The following is a 16,419-nucleotide window of genomic DNA, read 5'->3' as shown; positions in this document are numbered from 1 at the left end:
GGCTGGCCTATGTCTTTTATTGTATACATGTACATGTATTTTGTTTTTATTTTACACTTGTTTCTTGTTGAAATTGTTAATTTAATTGACAAATTGAGGGAGAGGACCAAAATATGAACAAAAACAACAAAACAAGAAGAAAAAAAACAAAAAGATGAAATTGAGTAAAGCAGGCAAAGCTCAACATGTTTCTCAGTCCAACTCCTTGTAACCACACGAAAACCCAATTCTGTGGTGGCAAACATAATATAGTGACAATTTCACATTTACAAGCTTGCAACATGCGATGTGTTGTTGTGATGTGAGTTTGCACATTTTACGTTCATGGAACAAAATATTTTCAAATTACGGTGACGGTCCACAGGCCTTAAAATATTTGAGGACTATTGACTTTGAGACACAAACAAGCATAGTGTACTCTGCAAGCATGTTGATGGCCCATGTGTATCCACTGGAACAAAAGGCCACCAACAACTCTCGTACATCTATGCATAATGTCACAGTGTGAGCTGTGAGCACTCCACTGATGAGCCCACTTCAAAGGCTTAGACACCAGATAATGAGTCTGCCTGCCCCATCACTCTACCTACCTAGACCCCTCCCACTCTGGGAGGACCAATCAAGTTCAAGGGTCAGGCCTTCAGGAGTCCAGGACAAGCAGGGAGAGACATTTAAAAAGGTCTTCACTCCATGGATGAACAGCACAGCAACCTGAACTAAAAGCTCTAGGAACTTCTGAATCTGCACTTCATTGCTTTCGTCTCAGAATAACCTTTGCACCAAGGCTCCACCGGCGGCTACTACTACTACTCACTGCTGCTAGTGGTGAAGATCTTAAGAAGATAGAATGCAGCAAATCTTTGGTGAGTCTCACATTTAATTATCTTTGCGATCAAACTGAATGGACCTCCGAGTCCAAGGGTGCATTTGTTTCCATTTGGTTTAATCAAAGTAACATTTAAATTAAGGAATTAATTTGACTGCATGCAACTTGTGTGACATGATGTAGCTAAAAAGTTGTAAAAACACAATTAAGCTGTTTTGATTTCTTCACTTGCAAGCATGATCAATGATTTTCATTTTCATTCTGTTTCTGTCAATTAGAATCCAAGCCTAGCTTCAGCATGCCACAACAGTACCCTCCTGCAGATGAAGCCTACCAGCAGATAAGCGCCAAGTTGATTTTGGAGAACTCTGATCTGTGGAAGTCCTTCCATGCCTTTGAAACAGAGATGATCATCACCAAGCACGGAAGGTAATACTTTCACCACTCTTCTACAACAACTGTGATAATCACAGGCATTCCTATACCTGACCCTAATTCTACTGTTAACGGGGTTTACTTATGATCCTAGATGACCATTTCTATGCATTTTATGTATTACCCATGTGGTGTTCTTGCTTATTGTAAATCACTCTGGATTAAGAGTGTCTGCCTACATTTTAATTAAGTTGGACAGTAAGTTAATCAGTGTTGTTTTGGTTTCTGTGCTTTTCAGGAGAATGTTTCCACACTGTAACATCCAACTCTCTGGACTCCAGCCCTATGCAAATTACGTTGTTATGGTGGACATGATTCCTGTGGATAACTTCAGATACAAGGTAAGGATGCTGGACTGTTGAAGTAAACAATATTTTCAGATTCCTGGTTAAATCCATCCCAGACATTGGCCCTCCCACACTGGGCCAATAACCACACCTCCTGCATATGAAAGAGCATTATCACTTCCTGTTTTTTCTACCCTCAGCTGGGGGCCTTTCAATTAGCATCCTTCCAAGACTTCTCCCCATAGGACCAATCAGGCTTTTTATATGGCCCTCATATCAGTTGCCCTGGACCATTTGGTCTCACACACTTATTAGCATGCACATGAAAAGAGAGGTGAAGTGCATTCACAAGGATTTGGTCATAGGAAAGAGACTTATGTTGCTGGATCTGTTTTCAAACAAATTTACCCTGACACATTTTCTCCTATAATAATCTCCTACAATAGCAGATGTGGATTTAGATGTAGGTGTATTTTGTAGAAATAAGATGTATTTCTTGTGCAGAGAGAAAATTATGTAAAATCGGGTGAAGAGACTTGCTTGATCAGACTGTTTCACACCTAGTAACCCCCCCCCCCCCTTCTTCTCCCATCTCCTGTACCTTCTGTAGTGGAATAATGATAAGTGGGAAGTAGCAGGCAAGGCAGAGCCCCAGCCCCCGTGTCGGACATACGTCCATCCTGACTCCCCCGCCACGGGAACTCACTGGATGAAGCAGTCCGTGTCCTTCCTCAAGATGAAGCTCACCAACAACACTTTGGATCAGTTTGGACATGTAAGGATAGCCCCACAACAACAACTTGCAGTGTTACGAAAGCACCTGGCTGCTGCTGCTACGCCTACTATACTGTTAATGGAAGTCTTCATGCATATATGCCTCATGCTGTTTTGTGCTCTCTCGTTGGTTCTCAGATCATCCTGCACTCGCTGCACCGCTACCAGCCCAGGTTCCATGTGATACAGGCAGACAGCCCTTACACGGTCTGTTGGGGACACTTTCAGACCTTCTCCTTCCCAGAGACCCAGTTCACAGCAGTCACTGCTTACCAGAATACAAAGATCACCAAATTGAAGATCGACCACAACCCCTTTGCTAAAGGATTCAGAGAGGACGGTACCCACCCTCAGACCAAGAGGTGCCGCGTTTCAAACAACAGTCCCAAGAGTGCTGCAAAGAAAGCCAAGCTGGATATGAAGGCAGTTTACAATAGTCCTCCAGGTAATACCCCCCCTCCAAAAATGATATTTGTGCTAATTGCATTTGAAACTAAACCAGAAAGGAATTCTAATTTAATGTAGTTTTTCTAAGCCATCAGTCGTATACTGTATTATATTCTAATACTAAATTATTTCCGTTGTTATTTTGTTGCTTTTTGTGGGACATTTGCTGTACTTTGTCAAGCATATAATTGAATAAATTGTATAATGGGGTGTAAAAATCTTCAATCTCATAATTAAACTGTGTGTATTACCCTCTTAGGCCTCCAGAGGTCACCCTATGCCACTCAATCAGTGGAGACCATGAAGAATATCAAGGAGGAGGGTCAACTTTCACCCTGGGCTGTGGAGTCCTTGGAACTGCAAGCTGACTACAGCAGCGAGGAGCAAATGGTCCCAGCATCCATGTCATACCAGCACTTCCGGTAAGATTACTATAGCATACAAGTAGAATAGCCAGTTGGTTTAAATCAAATGCAAATCATTATAGAATGTTGTTTTCAACAGCGGTTGTTTGGGGGTCACACTTAAATTCAGTGTTTTCTCTTTATTGTACAGTGTTAAGATTTTGAGTTGTTCAACTTCTGTCGCATGTAAATATTTCCCTGTAAATATTTCTTACTGTGCTGCATTGAGCCTAACCCCAAAGCCTCTTTGTCTCCTCCTCCAGATCTGGCGAGAATTCCGGACTCCCATCCCCGGCCTCTGTGGCGGGAGACTGTGATGGACGGAGCAGCTACGAATCCCACATCCCAGACGTCGCCACTGTTCCCGAGCACAACCAGGGCTTCAGGTTCGACCTCTGCAGGGAGATTGATCAACAGAACCAACAACGAGCCCCCGTCCAGAGCCAGGCGGCCATGCCCAGCCAAGACTACCGGCCCGCCCCCGTCGGCATGCCCGTGCCATTCAAAACCAACACCGGTGTCCGGGGCTACCCGGTCTACGGCCATGGCTACTACCCAGCCGAGCAGAGTATGAGCCACAGAGGAGAGGTCGAGGCAGCCGGACAGTATGTGATGCATCCACTCACGCACCCATCCCTCCATGCGCACGCCCCCGCCGCCATCACCGACCACAGCGGCCACCAACAACGCAGCTACCACCATGGTGGGAACGCGGCAGAGTGGAGCCAGTACCCACTCTTCTCCTACCCCTGTTGGTGAACTTTGACATGACTTTATGAAGATCCCCCACACACACACACTTTTTTTTAACACACTTTTCCCCCCCCACTTTTGCCAAGAGATGAAAGGAAGACCAGCTGTCTTAGTTTCTTGGGGTAAAATGTAAAAAGAATTGTATGAAAATGTAGAACTTGTTTATCTTGTAAAAAGTTAGAGTTAAATTGAGAGTTAGACTATCTTGGTTGTACAGTGTAAATTAGCAATGGGGTCTGTGTTGATTCCCAAACATTCTATCTTCTTAAGATTTTTTTTAGCGATATGCACCTATGGCGCAACACTATATGAAGTGTATGGAATTCTGTATCACTGTGTGATGGACAATAAAGTTTTTTGAACTTTTAACCAATCGAGAGTTTATATTGCATAATTAAATTATATTCCTTCATGTGCTGATACAAATATCAGCCAAGCCATAAAAGCAAGAAAGACAAGCTATAAGCACAATAAGCCATACAAACACTGATGACCGAACATGAAAGACCACGCAATTAACAAATGAGCGCTTTAAATAGCTGGTTGGAGACTTGAGATCTACTGTATCAATCCTATCTACTTTCATACATTATTAGAATACTAAGTCTAAAAACTGTTTATCCCCAGAAGCTCTCAACACGTGTTCAGATGCGGGCTTGTGTAGATTGGCTTTTTAACTCATTCTGAACGGGAACCCCTTTTGGTGTTTTAAGCATTATGTTATACTTTAGAGCTTTTGAAAAATAGCAGATCTACAAGCTCGTATTGTGGGGGGGTCCCTGGAACAGCATATTTTAAGATGGGGGTCAAATACAGATAATTCTGGGGGTCCTTGGCATGAAAATGTTTGAGCACTAAAACATGTTTTTTTCCAGATTTTTTTTGGATTTAGAAGGCATTTGTAGAATCGTCCTCCGGTCTAAATGGATGAATGGATTTTTTTATAGATATTTTAGATCAATTTAGATATATATTTTTAGAGAAGTTATTTTGAAAAATGTTCGACTATTATTATTTTCTTGTCAAATCTATTGAAATGATACAAAATAAAAAATCAACTCAACTGTGGCTGCCATATGACATCACAAGGTGGGAGTCATGCACATTTTTGGAGGCATGCTGATTTTCGGGGGGCATGAATAATTGAATAAATAAAAAGTTCATTTGCAAGTAAAGTCTGAGTAGCGTCGTGGCAACCACAGTGGTTATCATGAGACTGTCACAATATGGTCATATATTGACATTTCACAGCCTATATTTAGGCCAGGTGCTGGATGTCATAACCTGACTCCGCCGCCGAGGAGAAAAAACATCCGCACACTAGTTTCTAGAGCTCTGAGACTTACTTTATTAAGAGGCAACAATTGCAATTACAATCAGGCAAATATGATATACAGTAGGCATAACAGGGATTGTATTAGGGCATCAGCTGGGAATGCCCATATATGGACCTTTTCTCTTCTTTTTTAAATTGATGTTCAGGCCTGAAACAACAGAGCTTCTTAATACAGCACAGTTGAGAAGGCAGGCCTACTGTACATTACAGTCCACGTTGGGAGACTTGACTCTCCAGCTGCAGCAGTCTCCAACATCTCTCCATGTCATGAAAATATTCCAACATAGGCAGCATGTATACGCTCATGCAAAACACTGCTTAAGCATCTTAAGCAACTTGCAACATTGTTTTAAATTACTTGTACACTTTGAAATATCCTACCAATTTCATATGACGTGCCTTTACAAAATATATTTTTTCACATGTATAATATTTATTAGTTTTTTTTTCTCATTCAATTTTTTTTATTTGTTTTCTGAACAAGAACACATAAGTCATTTTACCATTAACAGCATACAAAATTGAACTCAAAACATTCACTCTCACACGCATACTCGTGTGCACGCACGCACACGCACACACACACACACACACACACACACACACACAGACACACAGACACACACACACACACACACAAAAACCCCTCCCTCCCCCTCCCCATCCTATTCACAGAATAATCAACCCACAACACATCCATTACAATATCACCGGGTCAGTAAGTCTTTCAGGTCTGATATTAGGTCTGTCCACATTGAAATTGTGCCCTCTTGGGCCTGATTAATCCTTGCCGATGACAGTTCCAGATAAGCAATGTCCAGAAAGCTTCGCAGCCAATGTGTTTTTGAAATATCATGTGGGGGATTCCAGCGTTGGGCTATGATCTTTTTGGCTGCCGTAAGCCCAGCCAACCAGACCTTGCGTGTCTTTGCCGTAAGAGGTAACATAGAATCATCGTTTAACAGGTGTACAAATGGATCCATCGGAAATTGCACCCCCAATAGATCTGTCAAAGTCCTTGTAACTCTTCCCCAAAACTCGTAGATCCCCGGACATTCCCATACCATATGAACAAATGAGCCTAGGGTTCCTGGGGCACAGAATGTGCAGTATGGGTCAGATGCCAATCCCATTCGGTGCCTAATTCTCGGCGTTACATACGCTCTGTGACAAAACTTAAAGTGTATATACTGATGATTTGGATTCTTTGATGCTCCAGCCACATTCTTCCAAGTGACCTCCCAATCTATTTCCCGCCCTTCATCAGCTATATCCCTATTCCAGGCCTCCATTCCTGTAGAGGGGGCATATTTCTGGGCATTTAGTTGGTCATATAAATATGACACGATTCGTTTAGGGGCATTTTGAAACAAGTCAAGAATGGGATGGTCTTTTAATTCTGCTCCCCAGGGAACCCCATAGGCTCTACAAGCAGATCTGATTCTGAAATAAAAGAACAGAGAATGCCTATCAATCCCGTACCTTCTAACTATGTCCTGGAAGTCCATAATATTATTTGCTCCATTAATATCTTGAAGGGTCCTAATGCCCTTCTCCTCCCAACTCCTATTAGTGAATGGCCTTCCCCCAGATAGCATATAGTTGTTGTTCCACAATGGAGAAGATTTACACCACTTAGTTCCAAACCCTATGTATTTCTCTACTGCTCTAAACACCTGAAGTAAATATGAAAACATTGGACCATAGTACAAATTACATTTCTTAATAGAAATACCCATCAAAAGAAAACCTTTCATTCCTACAGTGTCTAATAAATCCTGTTCTAATTTTTCCCAAGAAGCTGTTTTATCCTTATCCATCCAAACAATGAGATTTCTCAACACAAAAGCCCAATGATACAGTTTGAAATTAGGGCATGCCCATCCCCCATCAGACCTCCCATACTGAAGCACAGACCATTTAATACTAGGTCGCTTATCATTCCAAATATATTTCCTTAATAGTGTGTCCAGCTTTTTCCAATAATTCGCTGGGGGTGCCAGCGGCACCATTGAACTAATAAAATTAATACGAGGCAGAACATTCATTTTAACCACTGCTATACGTGCTGGAACTGATGACGGCAAATGTTTCCATCTGTTAATATCTTCTTCTATTTTTTTTGACACCAATGAAAAATTAGTTTTTGCTATAGTAGCCAATGAAACACTGATTTGAATACCTAAGTATAGCACTTCAGTTTTAACTATAATCTGAGGGGGGATGGTCACTTCACTCTGATCGACATTTACAAGCATTAAAGCAGATTTTGACAGATTGATCTTGTAACCTGAAAAGTACCCAAAGTTCTCTATAATTTCTAACACAACCGGGAGTGAACGCTGCACATCAGCCATATATACAAGTGTGTCATCCGCATATAGTGAAATTGAATGTGATGTCGTTCCCACAGTAATCGGAGAAATCCGAATACAGCTCTTAATCAACTGCGCCAGTGGTTCAATGGATAAATTGAACATCAAAGGTGAGATCGGATCTCCTTGACGGACCCCACGTTTTATGTCAAATAGTTCTGAAAAACCTCCCCCGACGTTCACACGGGCCGACGGGTTAGCATATAAGGTTTGAATCATTTTGATAAACCTTTCTCCAAATTTAAACTTCTCCAGTACCTTCCAAAGATAAGGAAATTCCAAACGGTCAAAGGCTTTTTCGGCGTCGACAAACAGTAGGCCGCAGGCAGGTGGGATTTTGCCCGTTGCACTCAGAATATGGAGGAGCCTACGAATATTGTCTGCCGCTAAGCGGTCCTTCAGAAAACCTGTCTGATCCGGGCTAATCAGTTTCCCAATAACCGTCTCAAGCCTACTGGCCAAAACTTTAGAAAAGATTTTTAAATCTGCATTTATCAATGAAATTGGCCTGTAGTTTGCACAGTCCATAGGATCTTTTCCGGGCTTTGGGATGACAGTGATTAGAGCTGTATTCAGGTCTCTATGAAAGAACCCAGTTTCTATTGCATAATTCAAAGTTTCCAACCATACTGGACCAATGACCTCCCATATTGCTAAATATAGCTCCACTGGAATACCATCTATACCGGGTGAACGTCCCTTATTGGTGTCTTTAACTGCTTTGAGTAGTTCTCCTAACGAAATGGGCGCATCTAATTTAATGGTGTCTTCTTCTGTCAAACTAGGAAGATCTAGATCTCCAAAGAACCCTGTAAAGTCCTCTTCTGAGGGGATACTACCGCCCGTATACAGTTCTCTATAAAAGTTCTTAAAAGTATCATTTATTTCTTCTGTTGAAGACACTATACCTCTGTTGACACATCTAATAGCCGGTATGGTCCTTTTAGCTTCCTGTCGTTTGATCGTTAGCGCCAGTAGATGGCTTGGCCTGCTGCCCTCCGCATAATATTTGTGTTTAGTTATATGAATCATGTATTCTGCCCTGCGTCTTAATAAATCGTTTAATTCAGCTTGTTTAGTTTTAAGCTCACTTTCTTTTGACATGGTGTAGCCTGCTTCAAGTGAATCTTCTAAGTCTTTGCATTGTTGTTCCAAACGGGTGATATTTTGTAGTCGTGATTTATGTAAATGAGAACTATACCATATCGCGTTATTTCTGATGAAACCTTTAACCGTTGCCCAAACCACTGTCACATCCGTAACACTATCCCTATTTATAGAAATAAAGTCAGACAACTTTGTCTTCAGTTGTGAAATAAATTCCTCATTTTTCAGCAAAGTATTGTTAAACCTCCATCTAGACGTTTTATTTTTAATATTTCCATAATTAAAGGAAGATATCACAGGGCTGTGATCAGACAGTAACCTAGGCAAAAAGTCAATTGAATGCACCGAGGTCAGCAAGCCAGATGAAATAAGTATATGATCAATTCGAGTAAAGCTCTTGTGTCTCGGAGAAAAGTAAGTGTAGTCCTTTACAAGTGGGATGTGCACCCTCCACACGTCCACTAAATTTAGATCCTTCATAAAACTATTCAAAGCCTTAGATGCAGAGTCTTGAGAACTCGCCATAGTTAGAGAAGATTTATCTAATTTCCCATTAATCACAGCGTTCATATCGGAGCCCACATATAATTGGTAATCGTTCAGTTTTAGCAATTGTGCGGATATTGAAGGGAAAAAATCAGCCTCGAAAGTAGTTGGTGCATATATACTGATAAATGCAACTTTTTTACCTTGAATGGTTGTACAGCAAAATGTCATACGACCCTTCCTATCAGTGCCTATTTTATCAACAGTAATGTTTATGTTACGTTTCATTAGTATCATCACTCCCTTTGTGCGAGAACCATCCGAAGAGGCCGTCACCATTTTATAGAACCTATTTTGAACCCTGGGTGTGTCTTCAAGTTTAAGATGTGTTTCCTGTAAAAGCGCAATGTTAATATTCTTCCTGCGTAAATAATCTAAGACCTTTGAACGTTTTTGTGGTGTATTTAGACCTCTGACATTAAATGATATAACATTCAAACTCTCTAACCCTCCTGAACCTTGGTGCCGTTGTGAGTTAGTAATGGAATTAGGATGTGCCCCCCCCCTCCTTCCCCTGAAACCCCCCGCCCCCCTCCCCTGACTTTGCGACATCAGTGAGCAACACTTAGCAATGTCTACCACTGAACCCTGTCCGCCCCCCCCTAATATTAAAACTATAGTAAAACATACCCACAGGCAGTTATCAAAAATTATAAAAGGAAAATAACACGTAGAAGACCTGAAATCGCCTTCTAAATCCTATACAAACACAACTAAACTAACCCCGTTCGTCAATATACTTTCAATAACAACCTAATTGAACCGCTGCCCAGCTATGACGTCAGCCCCGCTACATCCACCCCCACGATCATCAGAACAGACATAAAATAAAAACATCATCCAAGCCTACGGGGGAACGGATACCCGTGGCGCATTATAATAATAAACCTAACTTAACCATCCACATAATGTAAAAGTATGAACTACCTGCCCTGGTAGAAAAGTAAAAAATAAAACAAAATAAATAGATACATTTTCAGACTGTATTTTCTCTCGTCCCTGTACATTAGTGCAATTTCTATGCATTTGTTCAAAGCAATACTAATAATAATAACGTATATTATAAGTGTCTTGGACTTTCTTTAAAAGAAAAATAAAATAAAAAATAGAAGTAGGAGCTATAAGTTAAGCCCCTGATACAGCCGAATGTCCACGGCTATTCATATCCTGGTCGCAGGGATAGATACAGCTCACCATTCTCCATTACGCATCGCCTGATTCATCGTCGCCTCGTCTCACGTCGTCCAGCCGGTCGCCTCCTTCCACCGCCTCGTCTCGTATGTCCTCGGGCCGCACCGAAGCCCCCAGGATGTTGATCGCCTGGCTCGCCTCCTCCGCCGAGTTGAACGTCATCTTCTTGCCCTTGTAGTTTACCTTCAGAATCGCCGGGTAGACGAGATATGACTCTATTCCGTTCTGCCATAACTTGGTGCGGATTTCTTTGAATGCGCGGCGATCCTTTGTAGTACCGGGGCTGTAATCTGCGAAAAACAACAGTTTGGCTCCCCCCGGGAGGACCGGGTTTGCCTTTCTCGCCCCCTCCAGTATCGCCTGCCGGTCGGGGAAGTGTAGTAGCCTGAAGATCATCGTTCGCGGCCCGGTCTGCCTGTTGGAATAGATCCTGTGCGCCTTATCCACGGTGACGACTGCATTACGCAGGGTCTTCAGGGTTGGTATCCATTTGGGCAGCATTTTCTGAAGAAAGCCTCTCGGATCATCACCCTCTGCTCCAAGCGGTAGTCCAACCAATCTCACGTTATTAAGCCTGGATCTATCTTCTAATTCGTTCAGCTTCTTCTGCATCTTTAGCATCTCAACATAGCAGGCGTCATTGTTTCTCTCGGTTTTACGCACGTTAGTTTCAATGGTGTCCAACCGGGTGGAGAGCGCCTCAAACCTCTCAGCGTGGTCGCCTAGTTGCCCCTTCAGTGACTTGAGAATTTCACCATTTTCTGTTAAACCCTTCTGTATCGGGACCAGAGCTTGCCCAAGCGCCTCTTTCACGAGAGAGGACACCATTCCTTGCCATGATGCTAGCTGTGTCTCAATTGTCTGCTTGATTAGCTTAGCCATTTCCTCCGGAGAAATGCTAGCTTCAGTAGCCCGCACTCCACGAGGATCATTTCGTTGCGGTGTGAAGGCGAATGGATCAATTTCCCCGTCCATGACGTGAAACTGGGTTTTGGTTATATTATTGTCGAAAGAAATACCAAAATAAACGGTCTGTGAGTCAGAAAAATTACAAAAAAGAGGAAACTTTATCAGAGCTCAGTGCCGTGCGGCCATCTTGCTTCGTGCCTCACGTGACTCTCCAATATTTATTAGTTTTAAATACATTTTAGAAGTGAACACACATGTTTAGATGCCTGTGACAGCCTGTCAACTGGTCAGTCAATGCTGCTCCACTTGTGTATGACTTAAGAATCTATACCCTGAATGGATACCCTGCCTTCTTCAGGGTATCCATACTCTGAAGAAGGCAACCTGCTTGCCGAAACGTTGGTTTAATAAAGTTTCTAGCATCGTGACTACGAGCTGTGCGGTCAAAGTTATCTCCTGCGGTCAGCACCTCCCCACTACTGGTGTGTGCGCTCCTACCGTTTGTTTGTTCTAAAGCTCCGCTTTTGTATGACACAAAAACAGGTGTAGGACAAAGCCTACGACAGCTCCCGACCTGACGTGATATTTGACATGGTGTACACCAAAGTTCAAGGTCACGCTGGAGTGATAAATGCCGAAAGTTGCGGTGATTCCAGCATACGCCCATTGTTAGGCATACGCCACGAGGGCCCGAAAGCCATCAGACCCTAAAATGTTGTAATTACACTTTCCATTTGGACGAAAGACAATAATTTGACTGTCGGGAATGATTAATTGGTTAATCGGTTAATCGGTTATTCTGTCCAGTCCCTAGTTGGTAACCACCTCTCTGATAGCCTGGCTTCTGTTGGTAGCCACCTTTTTGATCTCTGGTCTTTGAAAGGCGATCGTTGTTCTCAACCAGGCCACCAAGCTTCTCAGCAAACTGCAGTACCATGTTCTGAAGGGCGGTAGTGCGGTGCATCACCACCATCTGGGTGGGCTGGTCCAGGGACGCCATGAGCTCTTCATTAATGATCATCTTACTAATGATGCTGTGGACAATAGGCGACTCCAGTTCAAACATCGCAGATAGAGTGTCCATGCTGATGGAGTCATATACACTGCTATATGTGAACAGGTAAGTCCTCAGTGACTCTTCCCGGATCTTCCTGGTGAGCATCTTATGTACTCGCTGTGGCTCAGGGAACAGGCGCCAGACTTTGTTGTTTAACTTGTCGTTGATGATGAAGGAGTGGCAGGTGCGCCAGTCGCCCATCTTCATGGCCTTACTGGCTGCCACTACATGCTCCCTCATGGTCTCAGGTGGTCCCAGCAGTGGCTGCTTCTCTCCCACCCTGAGCTGGTGGTAGAACTGTTTGCTGATTGTCCTTTTGCGGGCATCAAACTCATGGGCGGCCATGTAGGGGATTTCCAGTAACATGGCTGAAACCAGGTATACACATTCCAGCAGGTCCAGGTTGATGTGCATGTGGAATGGCACCTGCCTCCTCTTCTCAATCTTCTCCTGCTCTGCATTCCTCTCATGCGCGTTCCTCATCAGCGGGCCCTGGAGGCCCTGGCCCAGCAGCATCTTGGCTTGAGGCTGGATGTCCAGCAGCGCATTGTGGGCATCCTTGATCAAGCCCTGGTGGAAGGCACAGATTCCCAGTTGCACCATGGCTCTATTATACAGGATCTGTATGGGTGGGTCAGCATATTGGATGTTGTCCTGCAAGTGGCTCATAAGCATCAGGTCGCGGGCCTGGTACCAGCGTGAGTGCAGGGCATGGTGGTAGATGTGACAGAGGATGGCATAGGTGCGGATGCGGTCTGTGCGGTCGTTTTCGTAGATGAACTTGCAGAGGCGGTCCATGATAACGGCACTCTCCTCACCCTCGATCTCATCCTCCTGGTCCTGCTCCAATGTGGTCTCTTCCTGGAGGCCAAGACTGCGGCGGTGAGCCTTGTAGTCAAACTTGTAGTAGATGTGCATGATGTAGCGCAGGTAGATACGGCACACTTCCACTGGGCTGCCCTTCTTCTCCAAGTAAGTCAACAAGCACTTGATTATGCCAAAAACGTGGTTTTCGTTCGACAGGTTGTCAACATACTCTTGTAAGTGGGGGTCGGTGGTCTGCATGATTTTGGTGAAGTCCTCATCCATCCTCTCTACCAGGGTCAGAATACAGCCATGGATCCTGTAGTCAGGCTGGTCAGACGGCTTTACAGAGGGTACGTTAGAAATGTCAAGGATCTCGTTGTCTTCTGTGATGTGTTCCCCAATTATGATGTTGTTTTTGAACAGAATGTTCAGCAGCTCGTCTATGCATTTCAGGCACTTCAGCCATTCTTTTTTCTTAATGTTTGTGTAGTCATAAATGGAGACAACAATGTTGTACTTGATCTTGAACAGGATTCCCTCCCCTAGCTTGTTCTCTTTGCAAATGCCCTCCAGTTCATGGAGCTGTTCAATCTGGTCAGCTCTGTTGGTGCCCTTCTTACCTCTGGCTTGCATGATCTCCTTCAGCTTCTCCACCACGTCCGCTGTGTTGATGTCTGGGATGCTCTTAGAGAACATCTTGGGCTTTTCCTTGACCAGAGGAACTCTTCCTTTCACCTTCTCCCAGCCTCCCTGGGCATCCTCCTCGTCTGCCTCTTCTTCTATCCTTTCCCTCTTCTTTACATTCTTCTTCCTCACATCTTTCTTCTCGGCTGTCTTCTCACTAGTCTTCTTGAGGTATGACATGGCGGTGCACTGTCCCTCCCCGTCATCAGAGTTCTCGCAACTGCTGCTGCCTCCGTTGTCTGAATCCCACTTTTTGTCATCCTCTTCATCGCTAGAGGACAACTCGCCCCCAGAGTGTTTGGTGGATTTGAGGAACAGGCTCCCATCTGGGGTGGGCTCCACAGTAGGCTTCTTCAAGAATGATTTAGCAGAATCATCTTTTTTGTCTGTTTCAGTACCTGAAGAGGAATCTGACTCTTTTGGTGCCTTCTCCTCCTCATCCGCAGACTCTTGTGGATTCTTCCTGTAGGCTGAAATCTCATCTTCATAGTCCCTATTGTACTTGCGAATCTTCTGACGGAGTGTGCTGAGGGCTTTGGCATAGTTCTTGTTCTTTCCTTCTTTCTCCTCCCACATCTGGTTCAAATGGTCTTCCAGTTTGGCCAAAATACGGATGTAGAAAGGGGGAACCCCCTCTCTGTCCACTATAGTCTTGCTTTTGAGGAAGGTTCGACATAGCTGCTCAAACTCCTCCGAACATTTGGTCATGTCACCCATGTTCATAGCATTTTGGATGTTCTTGATGATGTTGGTGAGCTCCCCAAACCTTTTGTCTTTGGCACTGCGTACCACTCTCTTGTCCTCTTCATCGTCACTAAGCAACAAAGTCGGCTTGATAGTTCCGGATAATTTTGGGGCAATCTCATCATCAGATCCAGACTCCTCGCTCTCGCTGCCCTCTCTTTTAGCAAAGAAACGCGACATTGTGGACAAAAGTCATCAATCCTAGGCCTTAGATAGTTCACCACCTTATATTGGGGGACGAGCTCTGGTCTGACATCATACACAATGACAGCATACACAACCACATAGTGACCCGACCTCTAGACCTATTTTATTCCCTACCCCAGTTGTAACGAAGACTCCGACTAAGACGTTGGGCTATATGACATATGACATGTCTAGTATGACAATCCCTATATTTGGCCCGAGCCGACCTAGTGCTGATATCAGATAGACGTGGTAGAACCATATATGGATAGATCTAACTGGCTTAGTCACCGTGACAAGCATAGTCGGAGAATATATAACAAGGGTCGGCTTCAGGGAGAAAGCAGAAGTCGAAGCATCCTGGTTTAAGTTCTAATCGGACACTACTGCGGGGGTCCTAACCTAAGTAATCAGCAATAGAGCCTTGAGCTATTTTATACCAGTATTCCTATTATTATTGTCTCCACCAGTTGGCACCCTAATCACAATCGACAGCCAGTTATAACCCAACATTGAAACATATCTTAATTATGTCACCATCAACATCAGTATATATACCTACCAAGCATACACACATAAAAAGGCCAGCCGACCACAGTCTAGTACTTTCAACTTAAAACTTACATACATACACATACATACGTTACCTGTTACCCAACCAATATTATTTGAAACTTATCGTAATTACGTCACCATTGACAGCCAGTTATTACTTGACTTTAGTAATGAATTTCAATGTTTTACAGAGAGGCTGAGATTTGAAAGTTTGTAGGGGTCGACAGTACTTGCTCACTCTACTAGCACACTTGTGTGCTGCAACGCGCAAGTAGGTACTCGACAGAGTGCAGTTCTAGTTTATACTAGTCCTTACCAGTTCGAATATCATAGCCTATTATTGATACTAGTTGGAAATGCATGGCCCACCCAGTTATTACTTGCGCAGAGCGCGCAAGTATTGCGATCAGCTGGGTATGTTGTGTTGTATGTCGTTGTCCTCCGGCCAATAAGGGACCACCAGTCTTGAAGAATGGTGGTCCCTACTGTTGATGGTGATGTAACTAAGGTACGTTTCAAGGTTGGTATAAGGTCAATAGGGATTTAGTTAGTTAGTAGCAGTATTGCACGCTCAAATCAGAAGACAGCAAATTAATACAAAGTGGACTCAAAATGATATGCCAAAACATCCTATATACCGCATCCCCCTATATGTAATTTATTGACTTCTTTTAATTTAGGGACGAAGCACTGTAGAATAAGCACTGTAGAACTTACCAGGAATGCACTCTAAAGTATGTGTTTCTCTAGGAGCCAATTAGAGATTATGCGAAACAAACCATGCCTCCAAGCACCTGGGTAAGCAAATGTTATTTCGTGCTTTTGGAAGACAGAAATTAAAGTATTGGATGTCAGTCTTTCCCAAGTATGGAGGTGCCCAAATGGATCATTACAGTGCCTTGGATCATAATGACATTGCCACATCATCATCATTACATCACTGTTACGTCACGTTAACTCGTTAAGGCACATCATCATTGCCTCAATGCCTCTATA

At 43.5% G+C, this 16,419-nt stretch overlaps 3 protein-coding genes across 3 annotated transcripts in view; 2 read left to right on the top strand and 1 right to left on the bottom strand.

Moving 5' to 3' along the window:
* The window catches only part of slc31a2 (solute carrier family 31 member 2), a 47,061-nt gene that overhangs the window by 14,070 nt on the left and 16,572 nt on the right, over positions 1 to 16,419 (top strand). The gene's annotated exons all lie outside the window — the stretch shown is intronic.
* On the top strand, positions 1,125 to 3,932 carry LOC310879601 (T-box protein VegT-like; the record flags this gene model as incomplete). Its single annotated transcript, XM_083794372.1, has 6 exons — positions 1,125 to 1,255; positions 1,500 to 1,602; positions 2,159 to 2,323; positions 2,461 to 2,767; positions 3,029 to 3,191; positions 3,437 to 3,932. 6 exons carry the CDS (start codon positions 1,125 to 1,127, stop codon positions 3,930 to 3,932), a joined length of 1,365 nt encoding a protein of 454 aa, XP_083650498.1.
* Positions 12,169 to 14,862, bottom strand: LOC310879600 (eukaryotic translation initiation factor 3 subunit C-like; the record flags this gene model as incomplete). Its single annotated transcript, XM_083794371.1, has 1 exon — positions 12,169 to 14,862. The coding sequence occupies one exon, from the start codon at positions 14,860 to 14,862 to the stop codon at positions 12,169 to 12,171; it is 2,694 nt and encodes an 897-aa protein (XP_083650497.1).

This window comes from Protomyctophum parallelum (assembly GCF_964188405.1).
Source record: "Protomyctophum parallelum genome assembly, chromosome: 21".
NCBI lineage: Eukaryota > Metazoa > Chordata > Actinopteri > Myctophiformes > Myctophidae > Protomyctophum > Protomyctophum parallelum.
This window is presented reverse-complemented; position numbering and strand designations above follow the sequence as displayed.